This window comes from Crinia signifera, chromosome 19, assembly GCF_055691185.1.
Source record: "Crinia signifera chromosome 19, ASM5569118v1, whole genome shotgun sequence".
NCBI classification, from domain to species: domain Eukaryota; kingdom Metazoa; phylum Chordata; class Amphibia; order Anura; family Myobatrachidae; genus Crinia; species Crinia signifera.
The window spans coordinates 6,687,099-6,709,684 of NC_139226.1; the positions used below are offsets into that span (position 1 = coordinate 6,687,099).

General features: G+C 46.6%; 1 protein-coding gene across 2 annotated transcripts in view; it reads right to left on the reverse strand.

Moving 5' to 3' along the window:
• Nucleotides 1-1,368: 1,368 nt before the first annotated feature.
• The window catches only part of ALDH4A1 (aldehyde dehydrogenase 4 family member A1), a 34,654-nt gene continuing 13,436 nt past the window's right edge, over nucleotides 1,369-22,586 (reverse strand). For both annotated transcript variants that reach the window (XM_083161898.1, XM_083161899.1), the window contains exons 4-15: nucleotides 21,686-21,733; nucleotides 21,409-21,564; nucleotides 20,395-20,544; nucleotides 20,092-20,166; nucleotides 18,639-18,826; nucleotides 16,759-16,832; nucleotides 8,729-8,925; nucleotides 8,331-8,378; nucleotides 7,073-7,225; nucleotides 6,137-6,258; nucleotides 5,289-5,407; nucleotides 1,369-2,617 (exon numbers count right to left, since the gene is read on the reverse strand). In XM_083161898.1, the coding sequence (XP_083018024.1) occupies nucleotides 2,505-2,617; nucleotides 5,289-5,407; nucleotides 6,137-6,258; nucleotides 7,073-7,225; nucleotides 8,331-8,378; nucleotides 8,729-8,925; nucleotides 16,759-16,832; nucleotides 18,639-18,826; nucleotides 20,092-20,166; nucleotides 20,395-20,544; nucleotides 21,409-21,564; nucleotides 21,686-21,733 (1,443 nt within the window). In that variant the 3' untranslated portion in view covers nucleotides 1,369-2,504. The remainder of the gene's footprint in view (nucleotides 2,618-5,288; nucleotides 5,408-6,136; nucleotides 6,259-7,072; nucleotides 7,226-8,330; nucleotides 8,379-8,728; nucleotides 8,926-16,758; nucleotides 16,833-18,638; nucleotides 18,827-20,091; nucleotides 20,167-20,394; nucleotides 20,545-21,408; nucleotides 21,565-21,685; nucleotides 21,734-22,586) is intronic.

Consider the following 22,586-nt stretch of genomic DNA (forward strand, 5'->3'; position numbering starts at 1 on the left):
CACTGATCTCTTCCTCACATATTACCCACAGACTCTCCCTGACCGGATACTGTGTATGGCGTTATCTGATCACCTCACATATTACCCACAGACTCTCCCGGACCGGATCCTGTGTATGGCGATATCTGGTCACTGATCTCTTCCTCACATATTACCCACAGACTCTCCCGGACCGGATACTGTGTATGGCGATATCTGGTCACTGATCTCTTCCTCACATATTACCCACAGACTCTCCCGGACCGGATACTGTGTATGGCGATATCTGGTCACTGATCTCTTCCTCACATATTACCCACAGACTCTCCCGGACCGGATACTGTGTATGGCGTTATCTGATCACCTCACACATTACCCGCAGACTCTCCCGGACCGGATCCTGTGTATGGCGTTATCTGGTCACTGAGATCTTCCTCACATATTACCTGCAGACTCTCCCAGACCGGATCCTGTGTATGGCGATATCATGTCACTGATCTCCATCTACTGAGCCAGTATTCACATTTTGCCACATGGATTGAGCCAAAATATACACTATACCAAACAAATTGAGCAATAATGCAAAATATGCATCATAAACAGGGGCATTGCGCGCCAAAGGCTGGCATTAAAATATTACACCATAATGCCCATTACGTTAAGCCACACGCCATAATGTCCATTACGTACAGTATTATGCCAAACACCTTAATGCCTATTAAAAATGATGCTATATAAGTGCTGCTCATTGACAGGGGTTTCATGCTCCTTGCCATGTGGGATTACATGCTCATTGCCAAGGTGGAATAAATGCTCATTGGAAAGCCCTGGCCCTCAGCTACAAAATGGGCCTATTTGGAGAGTGGGCCTGGAGCTGTAGCTCCATCAGGCCCATTGTTAATCCGGCCCTGGATGTAGGTCATCCATGTAGAATGTGGCATCAGGACACTGAATGTGATCTGACCACGGTTTCTCACTCCTCTGGTACATTACATGTGACTCTGCATGGGGCAGATGTAGGGTAAGTAGTACAATGGGATGTTGCTTTGTACAAGTTAATAAAGGGACGCACACATATGCATGAGCGTAAACTTACACGCATCGGTCGCAGTTCTTTACCGCTGGAGAGGTAAAAAGGGGAAGCAAAGGGGTGAGCCAACAAAGGCCAAGTACAGGAAGGGCGTGTCCATGCAAATGCTGCTCATGCGGACCAGCAGCTGTACACCTGTCAGGAGGCGGAGCTTTCCCTGCTACAGGTGATGAGTACTATTAGTAATTCTCCATAACGATTCCACACACAGGAAAATATCAGCTGATTCCATAGTACATACCATTAGTCTCTGATTTATATTTATGTGCAGAACCACTGTATGAAGGCAGAAGACGGGAGAGTTGATATTCTGATTTATTATTTGTTTGATTCCCAGATTATCGGCAGCTCTTGTAACAGTTATTCTAGCTTGACCTAAAATCCACACATGTGCTCAGTCATTCCCACACAACGCATGTATTTTATGTACATACAATAAAGAATGGCCTGAATTAGTGAAATCGGACGGTATAATGTAATGAGTCCGGCAGTATATCCCAGCCATGGCGTCCTCAGTATACGTGTATTCTATGCTGTAAGAAGGGAAGCCCAGGCATCTGTTACAGCAAACATAAAAGTTATTTGTTTTAAAACTATATATATTTTTTTTTCTTTTTTTTTTTATAAAAATCTAAATAATGAAATTCTCAAACATTACAATGTCTGTAGGTGGATGTTGTGTTTTAATGATTTTTTTCCTACCTGCTGGTGGAGCGTGAGCAATGGGGAACCTAAAATGTGTAACGACTACTGCAAATCCTACAACGCGGCATGTCCAGTGTAACGTCATGGAAACCCTGTTCGCCTGCGTGTGTGTGCTATCACCCTCTGCTGGGACAACATTGTGACAGGTTGAGTATTATATTACCGAAGTGCCGCTATATTTAACCAGTGTCACTAAAACATAATAAGGAACCTGTAAGACATGTACAGCAAGTGCTAACAGCACAATATGGCTGCCTGCCAGAGCCGCTCCTTGCCGCAAGACTGCGCCAGTGTGCATTACAATGAATTGTCAGGGAGGGGCTCAGCCGCAAACTGTTGATCGGTCTAATCTATGTTAATGTAAAACCTATTTGTGTAACCTGTATCATTTTATAACCTATTACGTGGCATTACATTAATGGCACCTGAACAATGCCCCGCCCATATTTACCAGCGACCACCTGCTTAGAGGTGCAGGAAGCTGCCAATCAAATGTAATGAACATAATTGGGATTTTCAGTGTCATTTGTCTGTGATGACCACTAATAACGGTTTCACTGTAAGGAGGAAGAATTTCTGGGTTCTCATTTAAAACATTTAAAAAAAAAATAAAAGATTTTTAAAATAAGTAAAACACTGTTTTGTTGCACTGAGGATCAGTAGTCTGAAGGCGGTATTATCGTTCCGCGAAGAGAACATTCATACTGTTCCATGCGTCCACGCAGCGGTCTCACTGCATGTAAGGGTACTTCCATTCAGTCAGGGGGACGTGGGTTTCTTTGATGACTTGCGGTGAGGTCCAGCGCAGGATGTAGTGCGCGCTGCCGGGTTTGTCGTTCGTACCTGTGGCAACAGAGAACAAAGTAAATAGTCAGTGAGAAGTAAGGAAGGGAGAGCAGCTGTAACATTGCCCCCAGCCTCCTGGCACGCCAAGCCATTACATAACAAGGACCACCGCCCTTACCCCGGGCAAGAGAGGCAATGAGATGGTCAGGAAACATCTAGCGGGAGACTGGTGAAGGTCAGAAATGCAAACGCTTGTTACCAGCAGCAAAAACACTAATCTAATAAGGCAAGTACCGGCATCTGTATACTACCAGCATCTGCGTACTACTGCCACCTGTATACTACCAGCGTCTGCGTACTACTACCACCTGTATACTACTACTGCTGCTGACTGTATACTACCAGCATCTGTATACTACTACTACTGCTGACTGTATACTACCAGCACCTGTATACTACTACTACTACTGGCACCTGTATACTACTACTGGTGTCTGTATAGTACTTACTGATGTATGCTACCAGCATCTGTATACTACTGGCACCTATATACTACTACTGCTGCTGCTGACTGTATACTACCAGCACCTGTATACTACTACTGGTGTCTGTATAGTACTTACTGATGTATACTACCAACATCTGTATACTACCAGCACCTGTATACTACTACTGGTGTCTGTATAGTACTTACTGATGTATACTACCAGCACCTGTATACTACTACTGGTGTCTGTATAGTACTTACTGATGTATGCTACCAGCATCTGTATACTACTACTGCTGCTGACTGTATACTACCGGTACCTGTATACTACTGCTGGTGTCTGTGTAGTACTTACTGATGTATGCTACCAGCACCTGTATACTACCGTCATCTGTATACTACTACTGCTGCTGACTGTATGCTACCAGCGCCTGTATACTACTACTGGTGTCTGTATACTACTACTGCTGCTGACTGTATGCTACCAGCATCTGTATACTACCAGCACCTGTATACTACTACTGCTGTTGACTGTATACTACCAGCATCTGTATACTACTACTGCTGCTGACTGTATGCTACCAGCACCTGTATACTACTACCGGTGTCTGTATAGTACTTACTGATGTATGCTACCGGCACCTGTATACTACTACTGGTGTCTGTATAGTACTTACTGATGTATACTACCAGCACCTGTATACTACTACTGGTGTCTGTATAGTACTTACTGATGTATGCTACCAGCATCTGTATACTACTACCGGTGTCTGTATAGTACTTACTGATGTATACTACCAGCATCTGTATACTACTACTGCTGCTGACTGTATACTACCAGCACCTGTATACTACTACCGGTGTCTGTATAGTACTTACTGATGTATACTACCAGCATCTGTATACTACTACCGGTGTCTGTATAGTACTTACTGATGTATGCTACCAGCACCTGTATACTACTACCGGTGTCTGTATAGTACTTACTGATGTATACTACCAGCACCTGTATACTACTACTGCTGCTGACTGTATACTACCAGCATCTGTATACTACTACTGCTGCTGACTGTATACTACCAGCATCTGTATACTACTACTGCTGCTGACTGTATGCTACCAGCACCTGTATACTACTACTGCTGTCTGTGTAGTACTTACGGATGTATGCTACCAGCATCTGTATACTACTACTGGTGTCTGTATAGTACTTACTGATGTATGCTGCCAGCACCTGTATACTACTACCGGTGTCTGTATAGTACTTACTGATGTATGCTGCCAGCACCTGTATACTACTACCGGTGTCTGTATAGTACTTACTGATGTATGCTACCAGCATCTGTATACTACTACCGGTGTCTGTATGGTACTTACTGATGTATGCTACCAGCATCTGTATACTACTACTGGTGTCTGTGTAGTACTTACTGATGTATGCTATCAGCATCTGTATACTACTACTGGTGTCTGTATACTACTACTGCTGCTGACTGTATGCTACCAGCACTAGTATACTACTACTGCTGCTGACTGTATGCTACCAGCATCTGTATACTACTTGCTATCTGACAGCCAGAATGTGGGAGAAATCCAGACTTCTAAGTGATTTTATCAGGATTTATGGCTGCATGGAAGCTACGTTTTATGGCTGTTTTAATTGTCTTATGTTTACGTGTTGTTGATTTTAACATCGATTTGCATAATCCCCTTATCGCTGCCTCTTATCACTCGGAAAGCATATTGTATTATAATTATTAACATATTTCATTAGAATGTATTCATACCATGTCATCCATCCTTGTTGTACACACGTTGTCATCTTATACCTCTGCTAGTTCCAGTATAAACATTTTCTGTATGTACCAGACGTGTGCTGTATTTGTTAGCTGGCCTCAGATATAGGACAAATAACTGGCAGCGTCCATAGAGCAACCTCCGACTGATATGACAAATAAAAAGCCGTGGTGATACTCAGGATTATTGCCACTTCGATTCATCATTTGGAGTGGTAGAAGCAGATGTGTATATGCAGCGTTAGGCGATAAACCGCTTAGAACGCTCCCGCAATGGGAGATTGCATCTAAAGTGTTGGTTTATATGTGTCGGCCTGACCGCCCGATCCCATAGCAGCCAGTACACACCGCGGGGCTCAGAGGCGGCTCACCGGGGGTTACACTGCGGACGCAGCACTCGTCCGATCAGCGGTGTGTACCCAGCTTAATGAATGACATAACTCACCTGACGCCCGGGACCCTCCGAAGGGCTGCTGAGCCACCACCGCCCCTGTGGACTTGTCATTGATATAGAAGTTACCAGCCGCGTTGCGCAGGACCTCTGTCGCCTCAAGCACAATGTTCCTAGATACAAATGAAACACAAGTCTTAGTAATCACACGAGTGGCAGTAAACCACTGTATGACCCACGCCGGACCCCAGCGCATGATGTAGGCCATAACACCCTGAGAGTCCAGCACACAGTGTTAGGAAGAAAGCGCGCCTACAGCTGTATTTACTATGTCATGTAGCGCTCTGGAACGTTATCCAGGCGTGTTATGGGCGTGCTCACTAGGTACGCTGCCATGAATAGGAAACAATCGGTATCATATCCTACGCTGTAATTGTACCGTCTCCCAGTGCGGACATCGTCTTATACAGGAATAACCAAACGTCACTCGCAGGAGGAAACTGGAGCTGGCGGCCTCCGCTGGCCTGATCCCAGAAAGGGAACGGACTCATTTATTGGGCTGTAGCCTGGTTACACATTATCCCGGGACACGTGCGGAGTCACCGCAGTAAAACCATTTACAGCAATTAGGCTGATAGCCGGCTGAGAGATAAGGAATGCACAGTCCATAAAGATTATTCCTGCAGCATTGTCCGTTCCAGTGGTGTCACTTATACAGCACAGGGGGTTATGGGGGATATTTACTAAAGCCGTCACCCGCTTCCCATGTCTGTATATGCTGTATGTACAATATCCTGCATACTGTACATGTGAATTACACAGCAGCCTGCTAACGGCCATTACAGACACACTGCACAGGAGGAGACCCCAGTTCTATAATAACCGCTGATAGCACAACTTACTTATCCTGGGCAAACACTGCCCCCGTGAGGCCATATGGGGAACTGGAATCTATCAGCTGCAGAACCTCTTTGTATTTATTTTCTGGATACACGTACACTGCTAACACTGGTCCGAATATTTCCTGCATCAAAAGAGAACACAGTATATAGGTATGACCCGTACAAAGGACAAGGGTATGTAGTCATTGTGCAGAGATGCGTATAGTGATAGCTTAGTGGGCTATTCTGTGTAGGAAAATCGCATTGCATGTCCATATTAAGTGCGCAGGGGTGCTTATACAATGAAATATCGCATGCCACCAAATGTGATGCGATGCAATATTTCATTGTACAAGCACCCATGCCATGTGATGTGATGGGTGCTTACTATGCCAATGCGTCACCCCCAGTATCCACGCCACTCCGAAGCGTGACGAGCGGCGGCGGAACGCGTCCTCTGACCTTTTCATACCCGCACTATCCACGTCGGCTTGGAGTTGACTTTATATAGTGTGGCGAGCGCAGCAAACCACCGAGCCCGAAGCGTGGCGAGGGGACGCGGAATACATGTAAAGTAATGCGCGTGCGCTCACCACGCTTCAGGCTCAGTGGCTCGCTGCGCTCGCCACACTATATAAGGTCAACTCCACGCCGACGTGGATAGTGGGGATATGAAAAGGTCGGAGGACACGCTCCGCCACCGCTCACCATGCTTCAGGGTGGCGTGGATAGTGGGGGTGTTTTAGGAACACATTCACACCAGCCATATCATACATGTAAAAATATGGAAAATCTGGGTGCCGTTCTAGGAAACAAGTACCGGATGCAGTATATTGGTATGATCCATACCTGGGGAACCTGTACACAGTCAGTCTTGCGAATCAACCAGAATAAGGACCTTTGTGTGCGCCAGTCACACGTCTCATCACTGCACACAATCACACACAGTCCCCTCACCTCCAACATTATTTTCTCCTTGGGATCTTTGCTCTCGATTATCGTGGGCTCCACAAAATACCCCACTTTGTCGCTGCAGGTGCCCCCGGCCAGGATGGTGAGATTGGGTGACTGCTCCGCATGCTTTATCCATCCCTGTATCCGTCTGAATGACTAGTGGGAGGCAGAGAATGGTGACATTTTACACCTCTCACATAGCGGACAGCATTGTGCAGTACATAGGGGCGTTGTGGAAATACTCGCTGCTTGTTGCAATAATGTCTGAGCATCCGGAGTTAAATTAGAATTATTTAAAGATAAACGTCATATTTAGCCAACCACAATACAAAGCGGAACCTAACCTGCATGTTAACCCTTGAGAATGTATCCTTCCTCGCGGCTTCAGGAGCTGCAAGGAAAAGTCCAGGGGATAAAAGCACTATCAGAAGTCCAGTGATTCCCCAGTGTAGGATGATCAGTGAGTTTCCGCACCCGACCCCCTGATTATTGTCACGGGGTATTATATTATTTTGTTTAATTGACCGGTAATGAGACCACACAATCTTCTTGCGCTCTGTATGTGGGTTGTCTCACATGGTTTCTGGCTAACTGCAAGTAAGATTTCATCAACTCTCAACAGTTTTTCAGTATTCTCTGGTTTTCATGATGAAGCTAGCCAACTGTAACACCTTTCACAGATGACTGATTTTGAAACCAATTGAGACACATTACGGTCCAGTTACATCAATATGATGCTACGCTGGAAGACCGATTCCATGGTTTTTTATTTAGGCATTCGGGTGCCGTTTAAACGCTGCTACGGCACCCGAATTAAGCCGATCTCGCAACCTTCGCAGGGCTGAATTCGCCTAAAATAGCTTGCAACCCTATGGAGGTTCGAGCGCTTTTAGGTGAATTCAGTCTGCCGTAAAGTACCCCCGGTGCTGTGAATCATCCGCACTTGGTAGGATCGACCCCTTTTCATTCACGGTACTTGTGAGTTTAAAGTACGTGCGGGGAATCTGCCCCCAGTGACTGGGCCCTAATTCATTAACAAGCCGCATTCTAATGAATGTTAATGCAGTGGCAAAATGACGCACCAGAACTTGGTTACTGAAAAGGATTCTGGGTGATTATGTGAGACTACAATGATTAGCGCCATCTACCATAAGATCTGCACAATTACTAATATAAAAGCAATTGCCTAAATCATGCAGGCGGTACAGGAATATCGGACGCACACAAGTTCCCCCCAGATAACACAAATCCCGCTACTTGCCTTCTCATCAATAACGGCAGACATGAAGCTGGTGAAGTCGTCTGCCGGCTGGGAATTAAAGCAGAGAAACCAGATCAGAGAGTTCCAGGATCATTACTAAGTTACCCAAAGCTTCTCACTGAATGTCACGGAACATTCGCTAAATCCTCACACAACCGCCAGCTTGTAACATTACCCTTCCCACCTGACAAGGGACGGACGCTTCTTTTCAATTAACACATGGGGTTAATGGCTACTTACGATAAATTCCTGCACTACTCCCTAACTCTTCATCCCCCCCGTCCCCGTCCCTGACAGGATAAGAGAAGCGGATGGTTCTGCAGGTATTAGCCCCGGCCTAACGCAGACTCTAATCCCATCACACTCCCGCTGAGAAGAGGTGGGAATCTCACACTCACATTCCCCACTTTGATCTTGCTGTGTTCCTCTAGCAGTCGGGCTTTGATCTGGGGCCACAGAGAGTCGGGAACGTAGAGCCGTGAGCAGGCAGAGCACTTCTGGCCGCTGTACTCGAAGGCCGACCGGATCGCGCCGTTCACCACGCTTTCGATATCGGCAGATTTGTGCACAAAGTGGAAGTTTTTTCCTCCACATTCTGTAAAATAAAATAAAAAATAGAATTTTTTTAATGAACTCCTTCAGTAGCAGAGCGCTGCGCCAATGCCTGGGGCCACAGTAGTCATGAGGCTGGATGGAGAACATATGAAAGGCGGCGGTACGAAGGGAAGGTAGTGGATCAGCATCTGTAAAAAACCCTGAATTCTCGCTCATTGTCCCATCCTCCTCACCCCAGGCCAACGTTGCTGGGTGACCGTAGCAAACAGCCCACCATGAACCTGGTGACCATTATGCAGTAGGTAGCACCTATCCTTGTGTATCAATGCCTATTTCCCTATACGAGCAGGGCCCTCCTACCACTTTGACTACCCAGTCTGTTTTATCACTGTTTTCAATTCTAAAACTACACTGTTAATACATAAATGCATAATATAGAGGTGTGGAGTGGACTATTTTATTTAGTGATCTAGGGCCTTATTCTGGTTCACTCGCAGAGGCAAATTCCTTCTCAAATGGACAAAACCCTGTGAACTGCAGGTGGGGTAGATGTTACTTGTGCAGAGAGAGGTAGATTTGGGTGGGGTTTTACTTCAAAGTGAGATCTATATTGCAGTGTAAAAATAAAGCAGCCAGTATTTACCCTGCACAGAAACAAAATAACTCACCCAAATCTAATTCTCTCTGCACATGTTACATCTGCCCCACCTGCAGTGCACATGGTTTTGTGCATTTGAGAAAGAATTTGCCTCTGAGACTGAACCAGAATAAGGGCCCTTATTTAGTTGATCTGTACTGTGCGCTCAGTGAGGTTTGCAAGTCATTGAATGGCAGCATTATCCTGCATTATGCACTATGTCCTAAAACCGCTGGATCCTGAAAACTTGCAATGCAGACGCCCGGGGCCTGCGACCCAACCTGCAGCGTTTATACATTGCTGACCTGGCGTGAAGAGACTGCTGTAAGGAGTCAGGTGTGGACAGAATGGGATGAGACCGTTCTGTATTTGTTACGTTCAGTGTTCATTCAGCACAAACAGCTCGGAAGCTATTCATTCACAAACATCTCCCAGGCTTTATGTGTGTCCTGTGTACACAAACAGTGTCGTTATCTCATCACTGAAATAACAAACAGCTGGGACTGTGCGGCACCGACTGTAAATTCTATTACCTGCCTCATCCAAGCAAGCGTTTCCCACCCAGTACCGGCCTCGTCCTCACTCTATCATGGTCTAACATAGACAGAGAATTATATGTACAAATAACAGCCCTCCTCACATGCACACTAATGCCCATTACTGCTAAATAAACAGCCATCACACAGTGTGTACGCCCCAAAGGTCACCCAGTACCGGCCTCGTCCTCACTCTTCTATCATGGTCTAACGTAGACGAAAGGGAGAATTATATGTACAAATAACAGCCCTCCTCACATGCACACTAATGCCCATTACTGCTACATAAACAGCCATCACACAGTGTGTACAACCCAAAGGTCACCCAGTACCGGCCTCGTCCTCACTCTTCTATCATGGTCTAACATAGACAGAGAATTATATGTACAAATAACAGCCCTCCTCACATGCACACTAATGCCCATTACTGCTAAATAAACAGCCATCACACAGTGTGTACGCCCCAAAGGTCACCCAGTACCGGCCTCGTCCTCACTCTTCTATCATGGTCTAACGTAGACGAAAGGGAGAATTATATGTACAAATAACAGCCCTCCTCACATGCACACTAATGCCCATTACTGCTACATAAACAGCCATCACACAGTGTGTACAACCCAAAGGTCACCCAGTACCGGCCTCGTCCTCACTCTATCATGGTCTAACGTAGAGGAAAGGGAGAATTATATGTACAACTAACAGCCCTCCTCACATGCAAACTAATGCCCATTACTGCTAAATAAACACCCATCACACAGTGTGTACGCCCCAAAGGTCACCCAGTACCGGCCTCGTCCTCACTCTATCATGGTCTAACATAGACGGAAGGGAGAATTATATGTACAAATAACAGCCCTCCTTACATGCACACTAATGCCCATTACTGCTACATAAACAGCCATCACACAGTGTGTACAACCCAAAGGTCACCCAGTACCGGCCTCGTCCTCACTCTATCATGGTCTAACATAGACGGAAGGGAGAATTATATGTACAAATAACAGCCCTCCTCACATGCACACTAATGCCCATTACTGCTACATAAACAGCCATCACACAGTGTGTACAACCCAAAGGTCACCCAGTACCGGCCTCGTCCTCACTCTATCATGGTCTAACGTAGACAGAGAATTATATGTACAAATAACAGCCCTCCTCACATGCACACTAATGCCCATTAGTGCTACATAAACAGCCATCACACAGTGTGTACAACCCAAAGGTCACCCAGTACCGGCCTCGTCCTCACTCTATCATGGTCTAACATAGACGAAAGGGAGAATTATATGTACAAATAACAGCCCTCCTCACATGCACACTAATGCCCATTACTGCTACATAAACAGCCATCACACAGTGGGTACAACCCAAAGGTCACCCAGTACCGGCCTCGTCCTCACTCTTCTATCATGGTCTAACGTAGACGGAAGGGAGAATTATATGTACAAATAACAGCCCTCCTTACATGCACACTAATGCCCATTACTGCTACATAAACAGCCATCACACAGTGTGTACAACCCAAAGGTCACCCAGTACCGGCCTCGTCCTCACTCTTCTATCATGGTCTAACGTAGACCAAAGGGAGAATTATATGTACAAATAACAGCCCTCCTCACATGCACACTAATGCCCATTACTGCTACATAAACAGCCATCACACAGTGTGTACAACCCAAAGGTCACCCAGTACCGGCCTCGTCCTCACTCTTCTATCATGGTCTAACGTAGACCAAAGGGAGAATTATATGTACAAATAACAGCCCTCCTCACATGCACACTAATGCCCATTAGTGCTACATAAACAGCCATCACACAGTGTGTACAACCCAAAGGTCACCCAGTACCGGCCTCGTCCTCACTCTATCATGGTCTAACGTAGACGGAAGGGAGAATTATATGTACAAATAACAGCCCTCCTCACATGCACACTAATGCCCATTACTGCTACATAAACAGCCATCACACAGTGTGTACAACCCAAAGGTCACCCAGTACCAGCCTCGTCCTCACTCTATCATGGTCTAACATAGACGGAAGGGAGAATTATATGTACAAATAACAGCCCTCCTCACATGCACACTAATGCCCATTACTGCTACATAAACAGCCATCACACAGTGTGTACAACCCAAAGGTCACCCAGTACCGGCCTCGTCCTCACTCTATCATGGTCTAACGTAGACAGAGAATTATATGTACAAATAACAGCCCTCCTCACATGCACACTAATGCCCATTAGTGCTACATAAACAGCCATCACACAGTGTGTACAACCCAAAGGTCACCCAGTACCAGCCTCGTCCTCACTCTATCATGGTCTAACATAGACGGAAGGGAGAATTATATGTACAAATAACAGCCCTCCTCACATGCACACTAATGCCCATTACTGCTACATAAACAGCCATCACACAGTGTGTACAACCCAAAGGTCACCCAGTACCGGCCTCGTCCTCACTCTATCATGGTCTAACATAGACGGAAGGGAGAATTATATGTACAACTAACAGCCCTCCTCACATGCACACTAATGCCCATTACTACTACATAAACTCCCATCACACAGTGTGTACAACCCAAAGGTCACCCAGTACCGGCCTCGTCCTCACTCTTCTATCATGGTCTAACGTAGACGGAAGGGAGAATTATATGTACAAATAACAGCCCTCCTTACATGCACACTAATGCCCATTACTGCTACATAAACAGCCATCACACAGTGTGTACGCCCCAAAGGTCACCCAGTACCGGCCTCGTCCTCACTCTATCATGGTCTAACGTAGAGCAAAGGGAGAATTATATGTACAAATAACAGCCCTCCTCACATGCACACTAATGCCCATTACTGCTACATAAACAGCCATCACACAGTGTGTACGCCCCAAAGGTCACCCAGTACCGGCCTCGTCCTCACTCTATCATGGTCTAACGTAGAGCAAAGGGAGAATTATATGTACAAATAACAGCCCTCCTCACATGCACACTAATGCCCATTACTGCTACATAAACAGCCATCACACAGTGTGTACAACCCAAAGGTCACCCAGTACCGGCCTCGTCCTCACTCTATCATGGTCTAACGTAGACGGAAGGGAGAATTATATGTACAAATAACAGCCCTCCTCACATGCACACTAATGCCCATTACTGCTACATAAACAGCCATCACACAGTGTGTACAACCCAAAGGTCACCCAGTACCAGCCTCGTCCTCACTCTATCATGGTCTAACATAGACGGAAGGGAGAATTATATGTACAAATAACAGCCCTCCTCACATGCACACTAATGCCCATTACTGCTACATAAACAGCCATCACACAGTGTGTACAACCCAAAGGTCACCCAGTACCGGCCTCGTCCTCACTCTATCATGGTCTAACGTAGACAGAGAATTATATGTACAAATAACAGCCCTCCTCACATGCACACTAATGCCCATTAGTGCTACATAAACAGCCATCACACAGTGTGTACAACCCAAAGGTCACCCAGTACCGGCCTCGTCCTCACTCTTCTATCATGGTCTAACGTAGACAGAGAATTATATGTACAAATAACAGCCCTCCTCACATGCACACTAATGCCCATTAGTGCTACATAAACAGCCATCACACAGTGTGTACAACCCAAAGGTCACCCAGTACCGGCCTCGTCCTCACTCTTCTATCATGGTCTAACGTAGACGGAAGGGAGAATTATATGTACAAATAACAGCCCTCCTTACATGCACACTAATGCCCATTACTGCTACATAAACAGCCATCACACAGTGTGTACGCCCCAAAGGTCACCCAGTACCGGCCTCGTCCTCACTCTATCATGGTCTAACGTAGAGCAAAGGGAGAATTATATGTACAAATAACAGCCCTCCTCACATGCACACTAATGCCCATTACTGCTACATAAACAGCCATCACACAGTGTGTACAACCCAAAGGTCACCCAGTACCGGCCTCGTCCTCACTCTTCTATCATGGTCTAACGTAGACCAAAGGGAGAATTATATGTACAAATAACAGCCCTCCTCACATGCACACTAATGCCCATTAGTGCTACATAAACAGCCATCACACAGTGTGTACAACCCAAAGGTCACCCAGTACCGGCCTCGTCCTCACTCTTCTATCATGGTCTAACGTAGACCAAAGGGAGAATTATATGTACAAATAACAGCCCTCCTCACATGCACACTAATGCCCATTACTGCTACATAAACAGCCATCACACAGTGTGTACAACCCAAAGGTCACCCATTACCGGCCTCGTCCTCACTCTATCATGGTCTAACGTAGACGGAAGGGAGAATTATATGTACAAATAACAGCCCTCCTCACATGCACACTAATGCCCATTACTGCTACATAAACAGCCATCACACAGTGTGTACAACCCAAAGGTCACCCAGTACCGGCCTCGTCCTCACTCTATCATGGTCTAACATAGACGGAAGGGAGAATTATATGTACAAATAACAGCCCTCCTCACATGCACACTAATGCCCATTACTGCTACATAAACAGCCATCACACAGTGTGTACAACCCAAAGGTCACCCAGTACCGGCCTCGTCCTCACTCTTCTATCATGGTCTAACGTAGACGGAAGGGAGAATTATATGTACAAATAACAGCCCTCCTTACATGCACACTAATGCCCATTACTGCTACATAAACAGCCATCACACAGTGTGTACGCCCCAAAGGTCACCCAGTACCGGCCTCGTCCTCACTCTATCATGGTCTAACGTAGAGCAAAGGGAGAATTATATGTACAAATAACAGCCCTCCTCACATGCACACTAATGCCCATTACTGCTACATAAACAGCCATCACACAGTGTGTACAACCCAAAGGTCACCCAGTACCGGCCTCGTCCTCACTCTTCTATCATGGTCTAACGTAGACCAAAGGGAGAATTATATGTACAAATAACAGCCCTCCTCACATGCACACTAATGCCCATTAGTGCTACATAAACAGCCATCACACAGTGTGTACAACCCAAAGGTCACCCATTACCGGCCTCGTCCTCACTCTATCATGGTCTAACGTAGACGGAAGGGAGAATTATATGTACAAATAACAGCCCTCCTCACATGCACACTAATGCCCATTACTGCTACATAAACAGCCATCACACAGTGTGTACAACCCAAAGGTCACCCAGTACCGGCCTCGTCCTCACTCTATCATGGTCTAACATAGACGGAAGGGAGAATTATATGTACAAATAACAGCCCTCCTCACATGCACACTAATGCCCATTACTGCTACATAAACAGCCATCACACAGTGTGTACAACCCAAAGGTCACCCAGTACCGGCCTCGTCCTCACTCTATCATGGTCTAACGTAGACGGAAGGGAGAATTATATGTACAAATAACAGCCCTCCTCACATGCACACTAATGCCCATTACTGCTACATAAACAGCCATCACACAGTGTGTACAACCCAAAGGTCACCCAGTACCAGCCTCGTCCTCACTCTATCATGGTCTAACATAGACGGAAGGGAGAATTATATGTACAAATAACAGCCCTCCTTACATGCACACTAATGCCCATTACTGCTACATAAACAGCCATCACACAGTGTGTACAACCCAAAGGTCACCCAGTACCGGCCTCGTCCTCACTCTATCATGGTCTAACGTAGAGCAAGGCGAGAATTATATGTACAAATAACAGCCCACCTTATATACACACTAATGCCCATTACTGCTACATAAACAGCCATCACACAGTGTGTACGCCCCAAAGGTCACTCAGTACCGGCCTCGTCCTCACTCTATCATGGTCTAACGTAGACGGAAGGGAGAATTATATGTACAAATAACAGCCCTCCTCACATGCACACTAATGCCCATTACTGCTACATAAGCAGCCATCACACAGTGTGTACAACCCAAAGGTCACCCAGTACCGGCCTCGTCCTCACTCTATCATGGTCTAACGTAGAGCAAAGGGAGAATTATATGTACAAATAACAGCCCTCCTCACATGCACACTAATGCCCATTACTGCTACATAAACAGCCATCACACAGTGGGCCTTATTCTAGTTCACTCTTAGAGGCAAATTCCTTCTCAGATGGACAAAACCATGTGCACTGCAGGGGGCAGATGTAACAGGTACAGATAGAATTAGATTTGGGTGAGTTATTTTGTTTCGGTGCAGGGATACTAACTGACTGCTCTGTTTTTACACTGCAATATAGATCTCACTTTGAAGAAAAACCCCGCCCAAATCTAATTCTCTCTGCACCTGTTACATCTGCCCCACCTGCAGTGCACATGGTTTTGTCCATTTGAGAAGGAATTTGTCTCTAAGAGTAAACTAGAATAAGGCCCAGTGTGTACGCTCGCCCCAAAGGTCACCCAGTGGAGCATTTGATGAATTGGTTTGTGGCACGTTCCCACATGATGTGCAGGGAACGATATATCACACGGAACGCACAGCAATGCAATATACCTATACATCGCTGAGACGTGCAACCAGCTTGCCCACACTTTGCCCATTATACACTGCCATCTGATCGGTTTCCGGGCAGAGGGCCTTATACCTGTACACCTATAGGGGAGGGGTCTCTCCATGTTGGGAAGTCTAATGTCAGAATTTCTGCTGATATTCTCAGACTGCCGTATACTGTACGCATTATGTTCCGTGTCCCGCATAAGCTGCAGCGCATCTCACCTCCCGCTAGACGAGGGTACGTCCGGTATCGGTCCAGGTTCTCGGCTACCTGTTTCCAGAGGCTCTTGAAGGTTCTATGATCAAAGGGGAGAGCGGAACTAATATGAACTCAAAGTACTAAAGTAGACCTGTGTATTGTGCAGCGCGCACCTGTGTATTGTGCAGCGCGCACCTGTGTATTGTGCAGCGCGCACCTGTGTATTGTGCAGCGCGCACCTGTGTATTGTGCAGCGCCCACCTGTGTATTGTGCAGCGCGCACCTGTATATAGTGCTGAGCATAAAAGTTCACATGCATCTTTTTTACCATTCAGTTGCATCTTATTTGCAAAACAAATGCATATTCTGTCTGCTGATTAAAATGATATCCAGCATGCCTATATTCTTTGTACGACGCAGCTGTGTGTGCATATGAAATGCTATGTGAGTGTGTTTGCTATATAAAACACTGTAACGTAGCATTCTGAATGCACACACAGCTGCACAGAATATAGGCAAGCCCCATATCATGGAACGGTAAAAGATGATTGGTGCTGCATTCGTTATATGTAACACGATTTGTAGTGCAGGGACAATAGGTGGACACATCTGTATGAGGAGATGCAGAGTATGGGGGTTATTCTGGTTCACTCGGAAAGGCACAATCACTCTCTAATGGACAAAACCACGTGTACTGCAGGTGGGGCAGATGTAACATGTGCAGAGAGTTAGATTTGTGTGTTTTATTGTTTCTGTGCAGGGTAAATACTGGCGGCTTTATTTTTACACTGTAATATAGATATCTGTTTGAAGTACACGGTACACCCCCACCAAATCTAACTCTCTCCGCACATGTCACGTGTATCTGCGTATGGAATGCACTGTAACGTTTCATTTCTTATGCAGACACAGCGGCAGTCATGCACTGAAATATAGACATGCTGCATATTATTTTAATCAGCAGAAGCGGCTTGTGCTCAATTTAGCAGAAACAGAGGTACTTGTGGATTATCACGGCTCCCATTGCATGCCATCGCATGCCATATATAGTGTATTGAAATTAGTATGAAACATGTTCAATGGCCCCCAAATGGCATTTTTGAGGCTGCACCACCCCCTCTATCAACGCGAACCCGAAGCGTGGCGAGCGGCGGTACGCGTCCTACGACCTTTTTCATACCCCCACTATCCACGTCGGCGTGGAGTTGAGAACAGAAAGTGTGGCGAGCGCAGCGAGCCTCCAAGCCCGAAGCTTGGCGAGCGGACGCGGACACCTGTGAAGCCCGCGAGGGCAGGCGTATACCTGTGAAGGTATCCGTGTCCGCTCGCCACGCTTCGGGCTCGCTGCGCTCGCCACACTTTCTGTTCTCAACTCCACGCCGACGTGGATAGTGGGGGTATGAAAAGGTCGTAGGACGCGTACCGCTGCGCTCGCCACGCTTCGGGTTCGCGTTGATAGTGGGGGCGGTACAGCCTCAAAAATGCCAGTTGGGGGCCATTGAACATGTTTCATACTAATTTCAATACATTTGGATGCTTTTCTGTTAAAAATCGCATGCGATCAAATCACATGCAATGCGATTTTTTCATGTGCGATGGCCATCGTGGGAGCCGTGATACTCCACAAGTACCGAAACAGATGCCCAGCGCTACAGAGTCACAGGGACCACACGTGATATGTATAACGTGACTTGTATTGTATGGAGCATAGATATATATGGATACATCTGTAGCAGCATTCACACCAAATAAATGGTATATTTTCTATACACATTATGGATCTTATTGGAAATATCAGAACCTGACGTCTACAAAAACAGAAATAATGATAACTACAGCCAGAGCGGCAGAGAAACATGGACACGGGCTGCTGCTGCTGGCGCGATGTTGGTCGGATACTTACGGCACACTACCGGTGAAGTTGATTCCACTTAGGTGCTCTGAAGCGGTAACCGTATTGCCAAAGACTGGGCCGTCCGCCGGGACAAACTGTATAATGTTGGGGGGAAGGCCGGCTTCTCGCATAACCTTGTACACCGCGTAACTGGACAAAACCGCCGTATCGCTGGGTTTCCACAGCACCACGTTACCCTGGCACAGGACACAATCTGGTTAGCGGTCTGCGAGACTGGCACAGTGATGTCATAACGTCTCACACTACATCACCCTGGCACAGGACACAGTCTGGTTAGCGGTCTGCGAGACTGGCACAGTGATGTCATACCTGATGTCTCACAACATTACCCTGGCACAGAGCACAGTCTGGCACAGTGATTTAATACGTGATGTCTCACCACATTACCCTGGCACAGAGCACAGTAATGTCATACCTGATGTCTCACCACCTTACCCTTGCACAGAGCACAGACTGGCACAGTAATGTCATACCTGATGTCTCACCACATTACCCTGGCACAGAGCACAGTCTGGCACAGTGATTTAATATGTGATGTATCACCACCTAACCCTTGCACAGAGCACAGACTGGCACAGTAATGTCATACCTGATGTCTCACCACATTACCCTGGCACAGTGCACAGACTGGCACAGTTATGTAATACATGTCATCTCACCACATTACCCTGGCACAGAACACACACTGGCACAGTGATATAATACACTATATCCTCTAGATTTCCTTTTGGCGCGTTTTAGTTATGTCTCATTAACGTTCCTACTTTGGCTAATGAGCCGCACCTGTGTGTTATTACCAGTGAATTATAATTACATTACTATGATGTCACTATCCTGCCAGTACGGAGCAGCCAATAAGAAAGCAGCTGGATAAATATAACACAGTAACTGTAATTCCGGATCAGTATTATCAGTATATGTGCTATAAGCTACCTCGGTCATTATACAGTACAGCCCCCCGCCTGCGTATGTGGATGGTTCACAGATAACGTCTACGTAGACAATAGGTCAACACCAAAAGATCGACATGAAATAGGTCAACAATGACAAAAGCTTGACACAAGCAAAAGGTCAACATACGTTCTGTTGTAATATGATAAATGCGCGGTCTCTATCTGAGGGCAGATTATGGCCGTCACTCCTCACATAGAAATGATTTATTAATCACGTTACCTCTTGTATTTCCCACACTACTGAGCCTCCAACCAGCTATTGACAGTACTAACGCGGGTCCTAACTAACCTGACTACTAACATAACTAACTATTGCCACAGATAACTTCTGTATGGAATCCGTACATCTCCCCGGCTCTGGCAGCAAGGCCTCTGGTGGGAGCAAAGATGTCACGCTTCCCCCTGTATGGTGTAATAAAGCAGGCAGCAGTCTCAGAACCAGAGAACGTCCCCCCCCCCCCCCCCCCCGACTTACTGCAATCACTTACCATCAAGGCCGGGGCTCCTGCCAGGTTCCCCCCAATAGCAGTGAAGTTAAACGGAGAGACTGCGGCAATAAAACCCTGAGGAGGACAGAGAGTGGATGTGAGTTATGTATAGCCAGGCATCTGGTCACCATGATGGGGACACACACCTTGGATGGGCTGTAGGACTTCTAGATACATCATATAAATGTAATACAGTACAGCACGCAGCCCCATAGCTGCAACGCCCCCCACCCCATGTGCTAGGACCCACTGTGCGCGGTACTTGTGTGAGTCAGAGGAGATCCAGAATACGTGTTACATTACCTCTAGGCCCCGGTATACCATGGTGTTGGTGCTGACGGGCACACTGATCGGTTGCTGGTGTTGCAGCTCCAGTGCGTACTTTGCATTAAATCGGAGGAAGTCGATCAGCTCCGCAGCAGCATCAATTTCCGCCTGAATTACAGTCTTACCCTAAGGGAGGAATAAGATGGAACCGGTCTGATCATACCGTGTCTGCTGGTAGGAGACGTTACTGTGACTATAGATCCTCATTACGGGAATATATCTGTACTCTTAACTGTCACTCTGCCTGTTCCGCACCAGCCTCCGTGTGACTCCATGGTTGGTGGGTCTGGGGACACCCGGTGCGCACTCTGGGTAGATTTATTACGCTCGGTGAAGTGATAAAGTGTCTGGTTTATATCACCGCCCAATCATCTCCTAACTGTAATTTTTCAAACCAAGCCTGTAAATTCACAGTTAGGAGCTGATTGGCCGGTGATAATAAACCAGACACTTTATCACTTCACCGAGCTTAATAAATCTGCATCTCTGTATCACCCTTGCACGCTGTAGACACGCACGCCCAGAAAGGGGCGTGGGCTACGCTGAAAAGGGTTTGGCCCTGATGGGAATCCCAATGACATCATTCTGTGGGCAGCCCAGAATCCCCTGAGATGCTGGGGTGTTCCCGGGGGCTAGCACCTATAACAGACTCATCCTCTATGGCAGGAGCTGGGTGCTGCAGGAGACATTGTCAGTGAGCTATATACCACTCCCTCTGCTTATAGCCTGGCCTTAATTGTACCCTTCCCACAATCACCCATTGTACTATATACACAGTGCAGCTAGCCCCCACCGCAAGCAATACTTTGGAATAGAGAGCCTGATTCACGTTCAGTTGTAGTTTTCCCTCTGTAACACTTTTATTTTGCTTGCTTGTTGGAACGTGTTGCAGCTGTCCCTGCTCCCAGTTAGTTTTGTACCTACTGTCCTCTATGGGGAACCAGACCCCTCGCTGGCTGTGCAGGAGATGATATTCCTGGAGACACTTACCTGTCCAACCATGGTCTTTGCCAGTATCTCCGCCCTTCTGGGTCCGCTAAGAAGATCAGCGGCTTTAAAGAAAATCTGAGCGCGATCTTCTACCGGCCTGAGGTCCCATTCCTTGCGTGCGGACAGGGCAGCATTGATGGCTCTGTTGAGCAAGTCCTGTAACACAAGTCCCTGATTATCAGTGTGCGCTGCTTATATGCAGTTGTGTATGCGCCAACATAGAAGGCAGCGCAGTACAACGCAGGCACTGTCGGCCGAGAGATGGATCACTACTCACCTTGTCCGCGTAGCAGTATTTGGCGACTTTGTGCGAATGATTGAACGGCTGGAATGAGATGGAAACCAGTTGTTAGGAAAGACAGAGGCTGGTGTACCCCAACACGCCACTATAATTCTACCTGCTCACTGGTGTCATAGGGACACAGGGCTGGGGCGGGTCTCGTCCCTCTGGTGTGAGAACAATATAATCCAAGCACTATCCCAATATACACCCACTCCACTATACCGATCATGTATTTCTTAATGAGCCCCAAACCGCGGTCACTACTACTTTCTTGTTGGGCACCTAGCCCTATGAGCTGACACTCTCCTGGCTTTTCTCTTTGTGAATTAAAGTTGTGTTGGCCTATTAGATTTGATATGTTTTTTTCACACAATCCTGGTCCACCTAAATCAGGTGCTTGTATTATAATAGACAGAGGGGGAGATATATCAAACCTTCTAACAAGGACAGGGGCATAAGCTGCTCATGGCAACTAGCCAGCATTCGTTGCTATCGGTAACTTCTCAGCTAGTTCTCTAGTTAATAGTGCCCAACAAGAATGCACTGATTGATCATTGTATGGGGAAAATGCATAAATGGGCATTAGAATGTAAGCTCTGAAGAGCAGGGCCCTCGTCCCTCATGTGGTTTCCCTTCTCTAACTTAAACCATCTTTAATGGTATTAAATCCTGCCCCAACACTTATGTCAGTGCCGCCTGCTGATGCAGCTATGGTTATGTGCCCTGTACTTGTCCTCTATTGTATTCAGCTGTAAGTCACTGTCTCCTGGGTTATATACTCTGTAATAGGGTGCTGCGGTTTCCATGTTCTCTGCCCCCCTGATACTTATGTCAGTGCTGCCTGCTGATGAAGCTATGGTTATGTGCCCTGTACTTGTCCTCTATTGTATACAGC